At 43.6% G+C, this 13952-nt stretch overlaps 1 protein-coding gene across 1 annotated transcript; it reads left to right on the forward strand.

Annotated features, from left to right (window-relative positions):
• The first annotated feature begins 8152 nt into the window (after nucleotides 1-8152).
• LOC124708381 lies at nucleotides 8153-12073 on the forward strand. The gene is made up of 8 exons (XM_047240057.1): nucleotides 8153-8394; nucleotides 8624-8768; nucleotides 9147-9813; nucleotides 10211-10378; nucleotides 10488-10728; nucleotides 10804-10899; nucleotides 10984-11192; nucleotides 11451-12073. Exons 1-8 carry the CDS (start codon nucleotides 8253-8255, stop codon nucleotides 11793-11795), a joined length of 2013 nt encoding a protein of 670 aa, XP_047096013.1. The 5' UTR covers nucleotides 8153-8252; the 3' UTR covers nucleotides 11796-12073.
• The last annotated feature ends 1879 nt before the right edge of the window (nucleotides 12074-13952 follow it).

The raw sequence follows: 13952 nt of genomic DNA on the forward strand, positions 1-13952 counted from the left end.
TCTTTCAAGTTAAACCAAACTATGAGCCACTTCGTGTTTTTGGTTGTGCTTGTTGGCCCAACCTTCGCCCATAGAATAAACACAAACTATCGTTTCGTTCCAAACGGTGCGTTTTTCTTGGCTATAGTTTTCGCCATAAAGGAGTCAAGTGTTTAGACATCACCACTGGTCGTGTTTATGTCTCTCGTGACGTTGTCTTTGATGAAAATATTTTTCCCTTCGACTCGTTACATCCTAATGCTGGGCGTCGTCTTCGCGATGAAATTCTTCTCCTTCCACCAGATTCATCCTCATCGGCATCTCAAGATAGGGGTGTGCATACTAATGATAATTATCTGCATATTGTTCCTGTTGTTGAGCCTCCTCAGGTTGCTGTCGATGCGGCCTCACAAAATTCAGATCAGCATTCTGGTGAAAATTCTGATGAAAACAATACATGTGATAATGATTCTGCTACAGCACATAGGACAAGGGGAGACAGCAGCGATCCCCATGCAGATTCTGTAGAAAGATCCGCTTCGGATCCGGTGCCTGACGCTGCTGCCTCGGATCCGGAGTCTGACGCTGCTGCTACTTCTCTCGTGCGCGCGCATGCTCGCTCCGCCCAGCAGCCGCTCGCCACGTCGCCTAGGTCCCGTCGGTCGCTTTCGCCATCTGCTGCCTCGCGCCAGGACGTGGACAGGCAGCCTGCGCCCTGCCAAGACCCCGATGGGCCACCAGTCACGTCGCCACGACGGGACGCCACGGACAGGAGTGTGTTCCCTGGCTCGCACATGCACAGCAGGCCATCATCACCTGTGTCGCTGTCTCCCAATGACCACAGTGGGCAATCATCACCTCAATCATTGCCTCATAATTCTTCTCCTGGCTCTAGCAGTAACAATGATTTATCATCTGATTTTTCTTCTGCTGTTCCTCAGCCAGATACACAGCCACCTGCACCACCTGTTGGGGTTACAACCAGGCTACAAAGAGGTATTAGACAGCCAAAAATCTACACTGATGGTACTGTTCGGTATGCCTTGCTTACTGCCACAGGAGAACCCAGGAATTTAAATGAAGCTCTTACTGATGTAAATTGGAAGCCTGCTATGCAGGAGGAATATGATGCTCTTATTGCCAATCATACTTGGCATCTGGTTCCACCAAGTTCAAACAAAAATGTTATTGATTGTAAGTGGGTCTATCGCATCAAAAGAAATGCTGATGGCAGTATTGACAGGTACAAAGCCAGATTGGTTGCAAAAGGTTTTAAACAACGATATGGTCTTGATTATGAGGAAACTTTTAGTCCCGTTGTTAAAGCTGCAACTATCAGGATGGTTCTCTCTATATCAGTTTCTCAAGGATGGAGTTTACGGCAGCTAGATGTAAAGAACGCGTTTTTACATGGTGTTCTGGAAGAGGAGGTGTATATGAAACAACCACCAGGCTTTCAGTCTTCCGCTACTCTAAATTATATTTGCAAACTTGATAAAGCCTTGTATGGATTGAAACAGGCTCCCAGGGCATGGTATTCTCGTCTGAGCTCCAAGTTATGCACTCTGGGCTTTCTTCCGTCCAAGGCTGACACATCCTTGTTTCTATTCAGCAAGTCAGGTATCACAATGTTTCTTCTCATATATGTTGATGACATTATTGTGACAAGTTCCTCAGATTCTGCTATATCAGCCCTGTTGTGTCATCTTCAATCAGATTTTGCTCTCAAAGATCTTGGAGATCTTCATTATTTCTTAGGTCTTGAGGCACATAGGCGATCCAATGGTCTCATTCTGAATCAGGAAAAATATGCCACTGATATCATTAAACGTGTAGGCATGAGTCATTGTGCTCCCTGTCCTACACCTCTTTCGGTCAATGACAAGCTTTCGCTGCATGAAGGGACATTGCTAGGACCAGAAGATAGTACTCAGTACAGGAGTATTGTTGGAGCTCTTCAGTACCTTACTTTGACAAGGCCTGACTTATGTTTTTCTATTAATAAGGTCTGTCAGTATCTTCATGCTCCTACTACAGCTCACTGGACTGCAGTTAAGAGGATTCTTAGGTATATTCAGGGTACCAAACAGGTTGGCATTACTTTTCAGCCATCCTCCTCTACGCTTCTCAGTGCATATTCTGATGCCGACTGGGCAGGTGATCTTGATGATAGACGTTCTACAGGAGGCTTTGCTATATTTTTTGGTCCTAATCTCATATCATGGAGTGCTCGAAAACAGGCTACTGTCTCTCGCTCCAGTACTGAGGCTGAATACAAGGCACTAGCAAATGCCACTGCTGAACTTATCTGGGTTGAAGCTCTTGTTCGTGAGCTTGGCGTCATCTTAAAGGAGAAACCGTGCTTATGGTGTGATAATCTTGGTGCTACATATCTGTCTGTCAACCCAGTATTCCATGCTCGCACTAAACATATTGAGATCGACTACTTCTTTGTTCGAGAAAGAGTTGCTTCCAAGCAACTTCATGTCAGGTTCATCTCCAGCAAGGATCAGATTGCTGATGGTTTTACCAAAACCTTATGTACTAAACAACTAGATGAGTTTAAGCGTAATCTCAACCTCTCCCAGGTTTCGATTAAGGGGGGGTATTAGACATGTAATTTAGGTAGTGTACAATATGGTGTAGTACACCAATTGTACATCTACCAGGACTCTGTATTGCCACGATAGGGGCTTTTCCTATCTCCTATAACACGCAACCGAACCCACCAACGTGGGTATCGTTCCTCCCAGAAAACTAACAAAGTACACTAATACTCATCCGTATACGGAGCCTATTTGCCCTCACCAACATGAGCATGCCCCTCCAAGCCTAATGGCTGGCTCCATCCCTGGAGGTGCTTCGGCGGCGGCAGCCGGCGATCTCCGAGACTCCGACGTTATGTTGTGCACAGATCTAGTGGAGCTAATTCATCATTTCCTTTGTGCTAGGGTCTTTTCTGCGTTGTTCACGCTCTTGCTTTTTCGGGAGTTATCTTGTAAGTGTTGCGTGTGTCATACCGACAATTGTTTTCTTTTAACTTATACCCACAATTGTTGAATGAATGACACTAACAACTTTCTAAAAAAAACTTGCAATGAGGGAAATATAGCGATCGCGTCAGCCCATGGCACGCAGTGCGGCCCGCGCGATCGATCAGGTCAAGCTGAGTGCAGGTGCTGTAAAAGAAAGTGCAGGTTTAGATAGCCCATCACCATGCGTACCGACCAGGCTGCAGGCCACTTGTTGACCGGCCCACTAATCGTGACTGGACTCATCCCAGCCTCAGACTCGACACTCGAGTAGACTGATCTGATTGGAACTACACATGTTGTTTCTTTTCCATTCTTTTACTGTAATAGAGGATGTTGCACATAATAACCACTCGTAATAGAGGATGTGGTATGAATTGCACAAACGGCTCAGAGATTAAACGTTGCAGATTAGGCCAACAGTCCCAGAAGTCGCATTTTTCTGATATAGGGCATTTTATTACTTAAAAGTTTAAATATTATTATATCTGGCATCTGCATAACTAAGATGCACATAACTGCATAGTCTCAAAGATACAAAAGCACAACGAGAAAATGTATCAACTCCTAAGAGAAAATGTATCAACAAAGAAGTCGTAATTATCGTTCAAGGGAAAAAATACGCGGGAGGGAACGTTGACAAGCGACAACATCACTAATTGCCAGTGTTCTTTTTCGAGATTGAACTACACAAGGTGGGATCCAAGCTCACTTTTGCATTGTTTTTGGCGCCGTCTCCCCGTGGCGTATTGCTTCATGCTGCGAAGACGACGACACTGATGACGCCGAGCCAACTTGTCCTCGAATTCCCACACCACCGCTATCATGTCACGTCTAGCAAGCTAGAGTCAAGGGCGTTGCCATGCTTGCAACGGCGCTAGTGTGGTCACGCTGACACCCGAGACCCGCCAGAGCACGGCCACCGACACCGGGCTGCCGTTGATCGGCTAGGACACCAAGTCGGGACCGCTGTCGTAGTAACTAGGCACCGCGGCTGGACCGTTGGGTGCGATATGGTAGTTGGGCCACGAGGGGTAGTGCAGGGCGACGGGTAGTAGTAAAGAGCCATGTGCATCGGTGCGGCGACGAAAAAGTAGTAGCCGCTGCCCAAGGCCATCTACACGTTGGTGAGGTAGCTAGTGGCCATGCATGACCATGGCGCTTGAGAACTACGCGCGGTTCACATGCTGCAGCCCCTCTTGTGCTTGTTCTAGTGCCCCCCACCGCCTCATCGGGAGTAGTGATGCTCATAGCGGCAGACTCTCTGTTCGTGATGGAGGACGCCACTCCGTTGGGCGGGAATTCAATTCGACGGCGTTACCCATGCAACGAGGTCGACGTGGAAGAAGCAGTGTACAAATTGTTTTTCCACGCGAATAACAAGTTGGGATCTTTTGGGCCGGGCCCATCTGTAGCCTTTTTTGATGAAATTGCAAGGAGTATGAATCATACCTCTCAGGTTTTCTACAGTAGTATAAATTATTGTAGACCTTTGGATGGACCAAAATAGAGAGCTGTTATTTATTTAAGGGTGCCACAAAACAACTCCTCTCATCTCAATTTCTAAAATCTTAACCTATAGTGTCAAATTAGCTGATTCACTTTCGATTTTGCTTGCAAGGTAATTCTTTAATTTAATAATCAGATAGTTCCTACCGCTTAATGAGAGAATATATATTAATGTAGATACTATCGGAAAGTTATTTGCGACAAATGGCACCTCTGGTGAGATTATTGAATTGTTAGATGAGCGTTATGGTCGTAGAGCTAAACTTATCTAATAAGTAAAAGCTAATATTTTTATGTGTTGTCAAACAAATATTGATATGTTTCGGTATCAATGCAATAGTTGCAATAAACATATCGTGGTGCTTTATCTTCACAATTGTTTTTTTTTAATCCGAAGTGACTACGCGAAAAAAATCTCAAATACCGTCATTATTTCCACTCATCTTGAAACTAGGGCTTGGTACTAGTGATCTACTCCTCTTCGTCATCTTCTTCCTCGTTACGTTTATATGACGTGCGATCATCTACCAGTTTTTTTATGAAAGGAATACGGTAGGGGAAGCCCCTACAGTGGTTTTTTTGTGTGAAATAATAAGAACCCAAATCTGCGTCCGTGGGGACTTGAACCTGGGTGGCTGGGTTGTACATCCACTTCCCTAACCAAGTGAGCTAGGCTCACTTCTTGTGATCATCTACCGGTTGCTAGTCGCGTCTTTCCTCTCCCTCAATCACCTTATTTTCTTCCATGCAGGTAGCCCATTTTAGAGTTTGACAGAGCACCCTAAATTTTGACAACGATAATCGTGATCCGGGTGGCATCGACAAAATACTGATCTTTGCAAAGTTCTACTTCTGATCAGTGTGGGTAGCACCCCAAAATTTGACAGCTCATCAGCGAAAGGCTTCCATGCTGACACATGTCACAAGCGGAGTATTTTCTCTGAGGCATTTTTTGGTATTACACAGTGTGCGGGTGTACTTCAAAGTAAGATATATGAAAAATAAAAGCACAAGCTATTCTGAAACGGGAATACAAAGTATACTAAAAACAGAAGTACAAACTATACTAAAATGGAAGTACAAAATATAAAGTACACTAACATAAATATACTGAAAACCCGAAGTAAAAAACCATAGAAACAAAAGTACAAAGTATAGTAAAATTCAAAGTAAAAATACATTGAAACTAAACATACACTAAAATTCAAAGTATAACCAAAATAGTTTTGGAAGATAAAAGAAAGTATCATGAAAATCTATCAACATGAAATCTATTTTTGAATATTTTGATGTGAACAGCTTAAAAGTGAAAACGGTTAATAATTTTACGAATCGTTCTCAGGATAGTTTGTTTTGACAATTTGAATCTTGAGAAAAGGAAAAAATTTCACCCTCACATGTCCGTCTCCCTCACCCCTCATCCACATCCACTACGGTAAATGTCACGCGTAAAAACCACTTGCCATTGATTTTCTAACACCATACTGAACCAAATGAAGCGAACATCGCTCACCATTCCCTTCACCACTGTAGGATTTTTTCGAGATTTTATCATCATTCAAATTCAAATAATTTTTGTGACTACCATCATCTATAGATCCTTCATTTCTGCATACAAAACCCATGGGAGTGGCATCCCCAAACTTCTCCTCTCTCAACGCAACCAGATCCCCACCTCCTAATGTGGGGTAACCACGAAAACGAGCATACATGATTGACTTGGGTTTTAGGGAAGAAGCATGTTGGTGGTTTCGACGGCGTACACGCAAAAGACACCGGGGAAAAAAATGAGGTTTACCTAGCTTCAGGCCTCCGAAGGAGAAACCCTACGTGTTGCTTGTACGAATGTTGAGGTTACAAAAGTTGTCAAGATTGGCTATGGTGAGATCGATCTAGTGTAGATAGGGTTTGGTGTTTCATGTGTTGTCCAATCGTGTATGAGTTAGGTCGATCTAGGTACTTTTGCTCGGAGGCCCCTCCTGTCCTTTATAAAGGAGGTCAGGTCTTAGGTACCACGTTGTTCGAATCGAATATGGGTTAGGAGTTTCCTTCTTTGAGCTTTCCTTGGTTGATACGCCAAGTTCCTAGGCTTCGAGTGCTTCGTAGCCATTATCTTCTCTTGGGCTTCATGGCCCATCCTATAGGTCTCCAGTCGGACAAAGCCAGGTAAAGTAATAGTGGGTATCCCATAGGGTATTGCCCACATCACCTCCCGTATGTCCGCCTCCCTTATACATGCTGCTCTGGCGCTGAGAGGGTGGTGGCACATAGGTTTTCCGCGTTCGATGTGCACTTAGTGTTAGATTTTTGTGTCGCGGTGTCGTTGTACGTCCAGATGTCGGTGGCACCTCTGCATCGAATATGGTACCCCCACTTCAAATCTATCTTGGCATCATGGTCGAGAGCGTCATGGAGTTAGTGGGTCTAGTTCTTCGACGGGCTTATGCCCTGACTTTGTGTGGTGTTGACTTGATTGTTGGCATGCTTGTCTTGCAGTCGGCGTTTTCATCTGTTCACAGGTTGTTGTCAGTTGCCACCTCAAGCATATGCGGCCTAAGCCATGATCTCTCAATGTGGATTCTAGCGTGATTGTCAACAAAAAATTGGGGTGTGTTCTCCATCAATTCGACGTCCTAATTAGATTTCATCGTAAGGGGTGGGTGGTATGACGACATCTACGACAAATAGCCTTCTTTAGGTCCTTGTGTTCAACTCTGTTAGTGCTCTCCCATCTCTCAGTATCTCCTCCCACGATGCGACTACAACTATTAGATGTGCCAGATTCAAATGCAGAATCTCCTGTGGGACCTAAATGTATTTTAGCTTTCTCGGGACCTTTTCTGAAAACATAAAACAACTATCCTAGGTCTTTGTAAAAGTTTTCCTTGATTAATACTACATCCGTTTTAAAATATAAACCGTTTTAGCAAACTGTTTTAGTTTGCTAGAACCATATTATGGAAACAGAGTGATACTATATAATAATTCATGTGTTAGGTATAGTAAACATTTAACCTGAGGAGCTACTTTGGTATTTTTCTTTGACAATCAATGCCATATATATGCATAATTATAATTAGTACATGATGACTAAGATAAATAGGATGTATTCAGCGATTACAAAATAAAATTTAAAAGAAACTAACAACTCTTTGAAATCTTCAAACTCCTTTTTTTCATGACATAATTTTGTATTTTCTGAATCAGTAAAATGTAAATATCAAACCGCATACTTGTAAATGCCAACAAAAGTTCTCTTATAGTTGTAATCTGAGCCGCAATGCCAAGTTAACATCGTGCAACCATTAAAGTAGTAAGCAGAAAAAACAACCAATCTTATTCAGACACACAAACATTAAAATGGTTTGTACGAAGTTAAAATAAAAATAACCATTGTGGAGGACCTACCAGCCAGAACAAATATTATGAGAACAACCATGAAAAAAGATTAAAAAAAAAGAAACGATTTGGCGAAGGAACCCTCTAAAAATCAAACAAATGAATTTCGCGATAGAAAAGGAAAGAAAAAAAAACACCAACACCTTCGGTCCTCCCACTGCAACATTCGGATCCCCTTTCTCTGCTTCCATTATCCGCTCCTCCCATCGGCCACGCCGCCGGCGGCCAACCTCGCGAAAACGCCGCATCGGCGGCGCGAGTAGTAGCAGATACGACCACCGCAACGCGCTGCGAAGGCTCTCTCTGTGCGGCATAGCCGGGGACGGCCGACGCATGCGAGTCAAGACGGGAGCACGGCGACGACCTCCGGGCGAGCGGCAACAGCTCGAGATGGCGGACGAGGCAGCCGCGGCGAGCTCGTTGCAAGCGGCGGCGGCGCTGGCCTCCCTCCACCTCCCGCAGCCAGGACCGACAGGTGGGCGTCGCTCTATCTTTTTTTTTGTTTCATCTTCTGCTCCAGGCGACTGGAATTGTTATTTCGGTTGCTGCATAGTTCTCTGGAAATGTTAAAATTCACGCAAGAAATAACCTTTTCAAGATCTGTGATGCAATCATATTTACAAATCTAGATTTTGTACTTGGAATGGAGGAGCGTGTGTTGGGAAGCAGCAGCAACTATTAATTCGTTCATTGTTGGGATGCAGCAACTGACCGCCGAGATAGGAGATATTTCGGGAGAGGGGCACGTATAAAGCGTAAGGCGAAGCGGAAGTGGGGCTTCGATGCGGGCGGAGCGGGCAGTTCCGCCGGGCTGCCCTCCAGGCATCTTGGTCGCCGCAGGTTGACCAGGTCAGCCCTAGCAAACTCTTCCACTGTCATACAAATTGTCCAATAACTGGAAGTGAGATACCATGGGAGAATTGTCCAGAGTATTGTCTCTCTATGTATATGTGTAGTTTCATCCAATGTTGCAGTTGATAATATGTTATGTTGAAGCAGTATGGTATGTAGTGTTCTCGATTTTTTGCTAAATAGTTTTTTCCCACTTATTGTTCATGCAACATTTTAATGCCCTGCTGCAGTTCGCGCTTGTACATATGTTGTTTGCTTTGTTTTTGTTCTTGCGGTGTTGCTTTATGTAACAGTTTTCCCATAATTTTAGCAAGGGCGAGTGTTTATTGTTTTAGGTAACAAATACTTACATTTGCTCGTTTCTCTTGATTGCAGGGGGGGAGTTGGATCTATGAACGAAGTACTAAAAACTGAAGTGGGCATCAGGAGCCGTTTCAGTGCATTGCGGATTCGGCAGATTATGCGGGGTCTAACACCCAAGCAGCAGGGATATGTTGCCAAGTATGGATTTGAGCATTTCAATCGTATTGGGGAGTTCTCTGTCCACGAGCCACTGACTGAGTGGATCATGGGGAAAATTAACCCTCCGTTCTCTGAGTTCAGAATTGACGCGGAAAGGACAATAGTATTCAGCAAGTCCCTTGTTCAGAAAGTTTTGGGCGTACCGTCAGGGGGAAGACCCGTTGTGCTGCATGGGCACAAGACGGACAAAATCAATGAACTACGAGCTCTGTACTTAAATGATGGACTAAGGGCAAGCATCCCCCAGGCTGTTAGCTTGCTTAAGAACAACGAGGACGAGGAATCCTTTATGAGGACATTCTTTCTTATTGCACTTGCTGCAGTGCTCACCCCCACCACTGGAAATACAATAGACCTTGACTACCTGTGGCCCCTTGAAGATATGTCAAAGGTTCAGGACCTCGATTGGGCTGGCCATATCACGGAGCATCTGATGGATGAGGTCCAGAAATTCCAGTACAAGGCCAGGGAGGAAAAAATGAAAAACTTCTGGGTTGGCGGGTGCTTGCCTTTGCTCATGGTATGACCATTCAATCTCTCCTCTCCTTCCCTCCCTCCCGCTGTATATAATGCAACGGTGAGATGCCTTTTGATTTTGCTGCTGACATTTCTTGTCTGATGTTGATGTTACTGTAATGGTGATGCTGTAGTTACAACTTACACTTCATGTTGCTTTCTGTTTGGTTTTGTTGATGCCACAGTATTCTACTGTGAATGCTGCAGTAATATTCAGTTCATACTGCAATTGTACCTTCTTTGTTCTGTTACTGTGATGCTGCAGCTAGTGCAATTTCTTGTTAAAACACGCAGTTTCTAGATTTATTCATGCCATCCTTTTCAATGCCAGATTTCTTTTGCCAAAAGTGTTTATAACTTTGTATGTAGTATGATCCTTGTTTCAATTTATGGTTTTGTAGATTGCTTACATGGATCACTTGGATCTCCCTAGAGGGCGAATCGTAGACCGTGTAATTAACTACTCGGTGCCCAGGATCTGCCATGTTTCTAAGCATGATTTCCAGTTTGCCGCGATTGCTGACCTGCATCGTCAACATTACAAGTTTGCCACATTTGGGATACTTCCTGTATGTTATTTTCTCTTCCCGTTTCACTCTGCAGTTTCTCTTTGCAACATAAAACTTTTAAAACTGTTTTGATTTTTTTCTGTTCTAACTTTTGTCTGGGCATATACAGTTCCGTGATAGAACACCATACACTGATAATCCAATAACCGGGACAGAAGTACCGGAAGATGATCTTCATATTCCCTCAAATTCAAAGGATCAAGTCTTACCAGGGCAATGGGAGCTTATAGAAGTACATGAGAAAATGATAGATGAACTTGATCAGGAAATACAACCTGAAATCCTTGGGTTTGCAAAACCGAGCATCAATCATTCCTCTTTTGGAAGGACCAATGGTTGCCCGGATCAAGGTAATACCGAATAAACTGGTATACAAATATTTTATTATTTCAAGGAGCTCCATAATGATGCCACATGATTATCAGGAACTACAAAATCCGCTAGCTGCAAAATGGGCAGTTCTAGCAATTGTCGGAATACTGCAAAGGCAGCTTTGACACCCTCTTCATCTGAGAAATCAGGTCATATTGCCAACTTATATGCACATATGCATCAAGCCTTCGATTACTCATGAAATTTTTTCCTACCTGTGAACTTTTGTACAGAAGAAGACAGTGCTCAAGAATACGAATCTTCTGAGTCAGCTGATCATCCGACACCTCCAGAAGCTGATTATGGGGTAATATTCAGGAATTGCCTATCTGGAGCACAAATGGACAAAGTAAACAGGCTTATCCAGGAAGTTAAACCAAAAACTATTTTGTTCGTAGCTATCATGAGGAAGTGCGATGTTCAACTACCTAGTCCTCTTATGGTATGTTTATATTCTTGTATACTGAATGTGCAGCTAATTGTTTGCAATGTGAACAGTTTGTTGCTGTATATGCTATACATTCCTGTTTTCCATATGCTTTGGGAAAATCCTGTCATCTTCAAGTTCTCATAAAATTTCTGAACATTTGGAAAATGGTTTTTTTCTTGCTTTACAATTGAAACCATGCATTTCTGTTCAGCCTGATTTTTTTTATTGCTTCTTTTGTCATGACATCACATCTTTTCCACATGTAACCAGATGATTTCAAAGGAACACACCTTAGCCGCAGCTGCGCACTTTCCGCATGAGAATGGGACTGTCACACTTCAGATGCTGGGCAAGAGCGAAAACTGGCGCCCGAGATTCTTCATCGAAAAAGACATGTGCATGCTTGCGGGTAACTGGTTAGACTTTGTGTGTGACAACCAAGTGCAGGCGGGTGACATCTGCATCTTTGTACCGGCAAAGGGTGGGGAAAGGTCCACGTTCATGGTCCATATAATCCGCGCAGAAGCTGCCCGTCCTAGGGGTGTTAAAAGGGCTCGCTCTAGCCATGATTCTCCGGTTGATAAGGAAGGAATGGCTAACACAGATGTCGTTTAGGAATTGCAAACACAGATGCTTGGTAAAGGTTCAAACAAGTTTTCGTGCACAACAATGGTCTATGTTCCACTGCCGGATATGTGCCTGTTCTAATTGAAAAAAAGGAGTTTACCTAGCAGTCATTGTTTCTTGAGGCAAGTCCTCGTTGGTAGGAAAACAGAATGGTGAGAGCTAGCCTCCTGCAAGCTCTTCCTGTTTTGTGGGCTCTGTCATCTTTCGTACTCTGAAATCAGGCTATGCTGAACTTCTTATCCACTATATATAACTGCGAGATATGTTTTCTTGTGCTGCCTCCGCTACATCAGATGTATCTATATGCACTTTAGTTCTAGGTACACTAGATAAAGTTACTTTAAAGACATAAGAGGCGGCTGCCTCACTTTTCTTCGTCTATTTACATACCAATCCGTATGAGAGAAATTTGCTGCTAGCATAAATACAAGAAAAAAACCACCATAGGAGAAGACAATGCAATTTTTAAATCTCAGCGATGGGAGTGAGAGAAAACAGGAACACATGTTCACTTCCTTGGATGTATAAGCCGAGATAAAAGGACATATGCAGCACAACTTTCATGAGCTGAACCACGACAGCAGATTGTAGATTTTGGGCAATCCTACAGCTCTGCGTAAAGTGGCATGAGATCGCTAGAGTGCACAACGATCAAAGTACAATTATTTTTTATTTTCTTACAAGGATGCGAGGAATCAGGAACACATGCTGATTGTGTTGGACGTATGTATAGGCTCAAATCGTTGAGCAGGACCAGCAGTACAGGAGACGTAAATGATTGCAACAAATAAGCTTCTAGTATATGTAGTACGATAGTAGTAGATGAAGCAGAGATCTTGCATTGAGTGTGGATGTGATGCGAAAGTTTCCTTTTCACGTTACTGCATGCAACATTTACTCTGAATATAAGAGGCGGTTGCCCTCACTTTTCTTCTTATCTACCCACATACCAATCCATAAGAGACAATTCCGAGCATAAATAGAAGAAGAAGAAGAAGAAGAAGAAGAAACCACCCTAGAAGAAGATAATTCAATTTTCTATATCTCGTCGATGGGAATGAGAGAAATCAGGAACACATGTTCACACTATTGGATGTATAAGCCGAGTGAAAAACGCATGGGCAACACGGCTTAAAATTGCTGAACCGTGATAGTTCATTGTTGATTTTGGACAATCCTACTTCTGGGCGTAAAGTGGCAAAAGATAACGGCTTGCGGCGGCCAAGCAATTCCCAAAGTGTAAGAGGATCAAAGAACATAGTTTGTGATTTTAGTACGAGGATTATCAGAGAAGACATGATATTTTGGCACGAGTACGAACATGTTGTACAGGTCGAGATTGTTTAGAAGCAATCTTTCAGGAGCCTAGCAAAGTAGTGAATTCCAAGTTCTACATTGTAGTTTGATATTTGTGGCAATAGTTTTCTACTTACCAGCAAATTCATTCTGCTTACACTGTTTCGGAAATCTTGTCAGTTTTTTAAACCATTTTCATGTTTAACACTGTTCTATCAGGTAGGGCTGGAAATTGAGGTCCACAATGTGTACCGCAATGCAGGGTCTTCCAGGTGCGCTCATAGCCATGCATTGCAGTGGCGGTCGAGTGCACACGTTGCAAACAAGCCTATAAGCATGGCCATCCTCGCCGGTGGACATGATGTAGCTACCAGACACTCCTGCATGATCTCCAAGTCCAGTCACTTTGGTGCGCTTGTTTTTCAAGATAAGAACCAGGAATGATCCACTTGTGTAGATTTTGGAGTGCTGGTGGCTTTGGTGACGGGTGAAGCCTACGACGGTGGTGCCCGTGGGTGTCGTACCCTTATTGAAGGCGTTGATAAGGCAGATCGACCATATCACTCTAGGGAAAACTCTAAGTTTCGGATTTCGGGCCGGATGTTGATGATGCTTAACGTTGTCTTCCCTCTTCAGGGCAGCGTGTGGGAGTTTGACCTGACTTGTGAGACCATTGGCAGAGTGGCAGATGCTGGTGTTTGTGGTGAAGCGAGGTTTCGGTGACATATGTGTATTGACGGGTGAGTGCAGGGCGGAGGCGCTGTTTGGCGCCGTGGAGGCATCATTGGCAAACTTGGCATGAGTATTGGATCTTTGCCTTGAAGATGGACCAACAATTAATTGATAATG

This window comes from Lolium rigidum, chromosome 4 (genome assembly GCF_022539505.1).
Source record: "Lolium rigidum isolate FL_2022 chromosome 4, APGP_CSIRO_Lrig_0.1, whole genome shotgun sequence".
Taxonomy (NCBI): Eukaryota; Viridiplantae; Streptophyta; class Magnoliopsida; order Poales; family Poaceae; genus Lolium; species Lolium rigidum.

Excerpts from the sequence above, each read along its gene's own strand:
- LOC124708381 (XM_047240057.1), top strand. The coding sequence starts at position 8,253 with ATGCGAGTCAAGACGGGAGCACGGCGACGACCTCCGGGCGAGCGGCAA. Across the intron at positions 8,769-9,146 it reads GGTCGCCGCAGGTTGACCAG|GGGGGGAGTTGGATCTATGA; the intron begins GTCAGCCCTAGC and ends TCTTGATTGCAG. Across the intron at positions 10,900-10,983 it reads CTCTTCATCTGAGAAATCAG|AAGAAGACAGTGCTCAAGAA; the intron begins GTCATATTGCCA and ends ACTTTTGTACAG.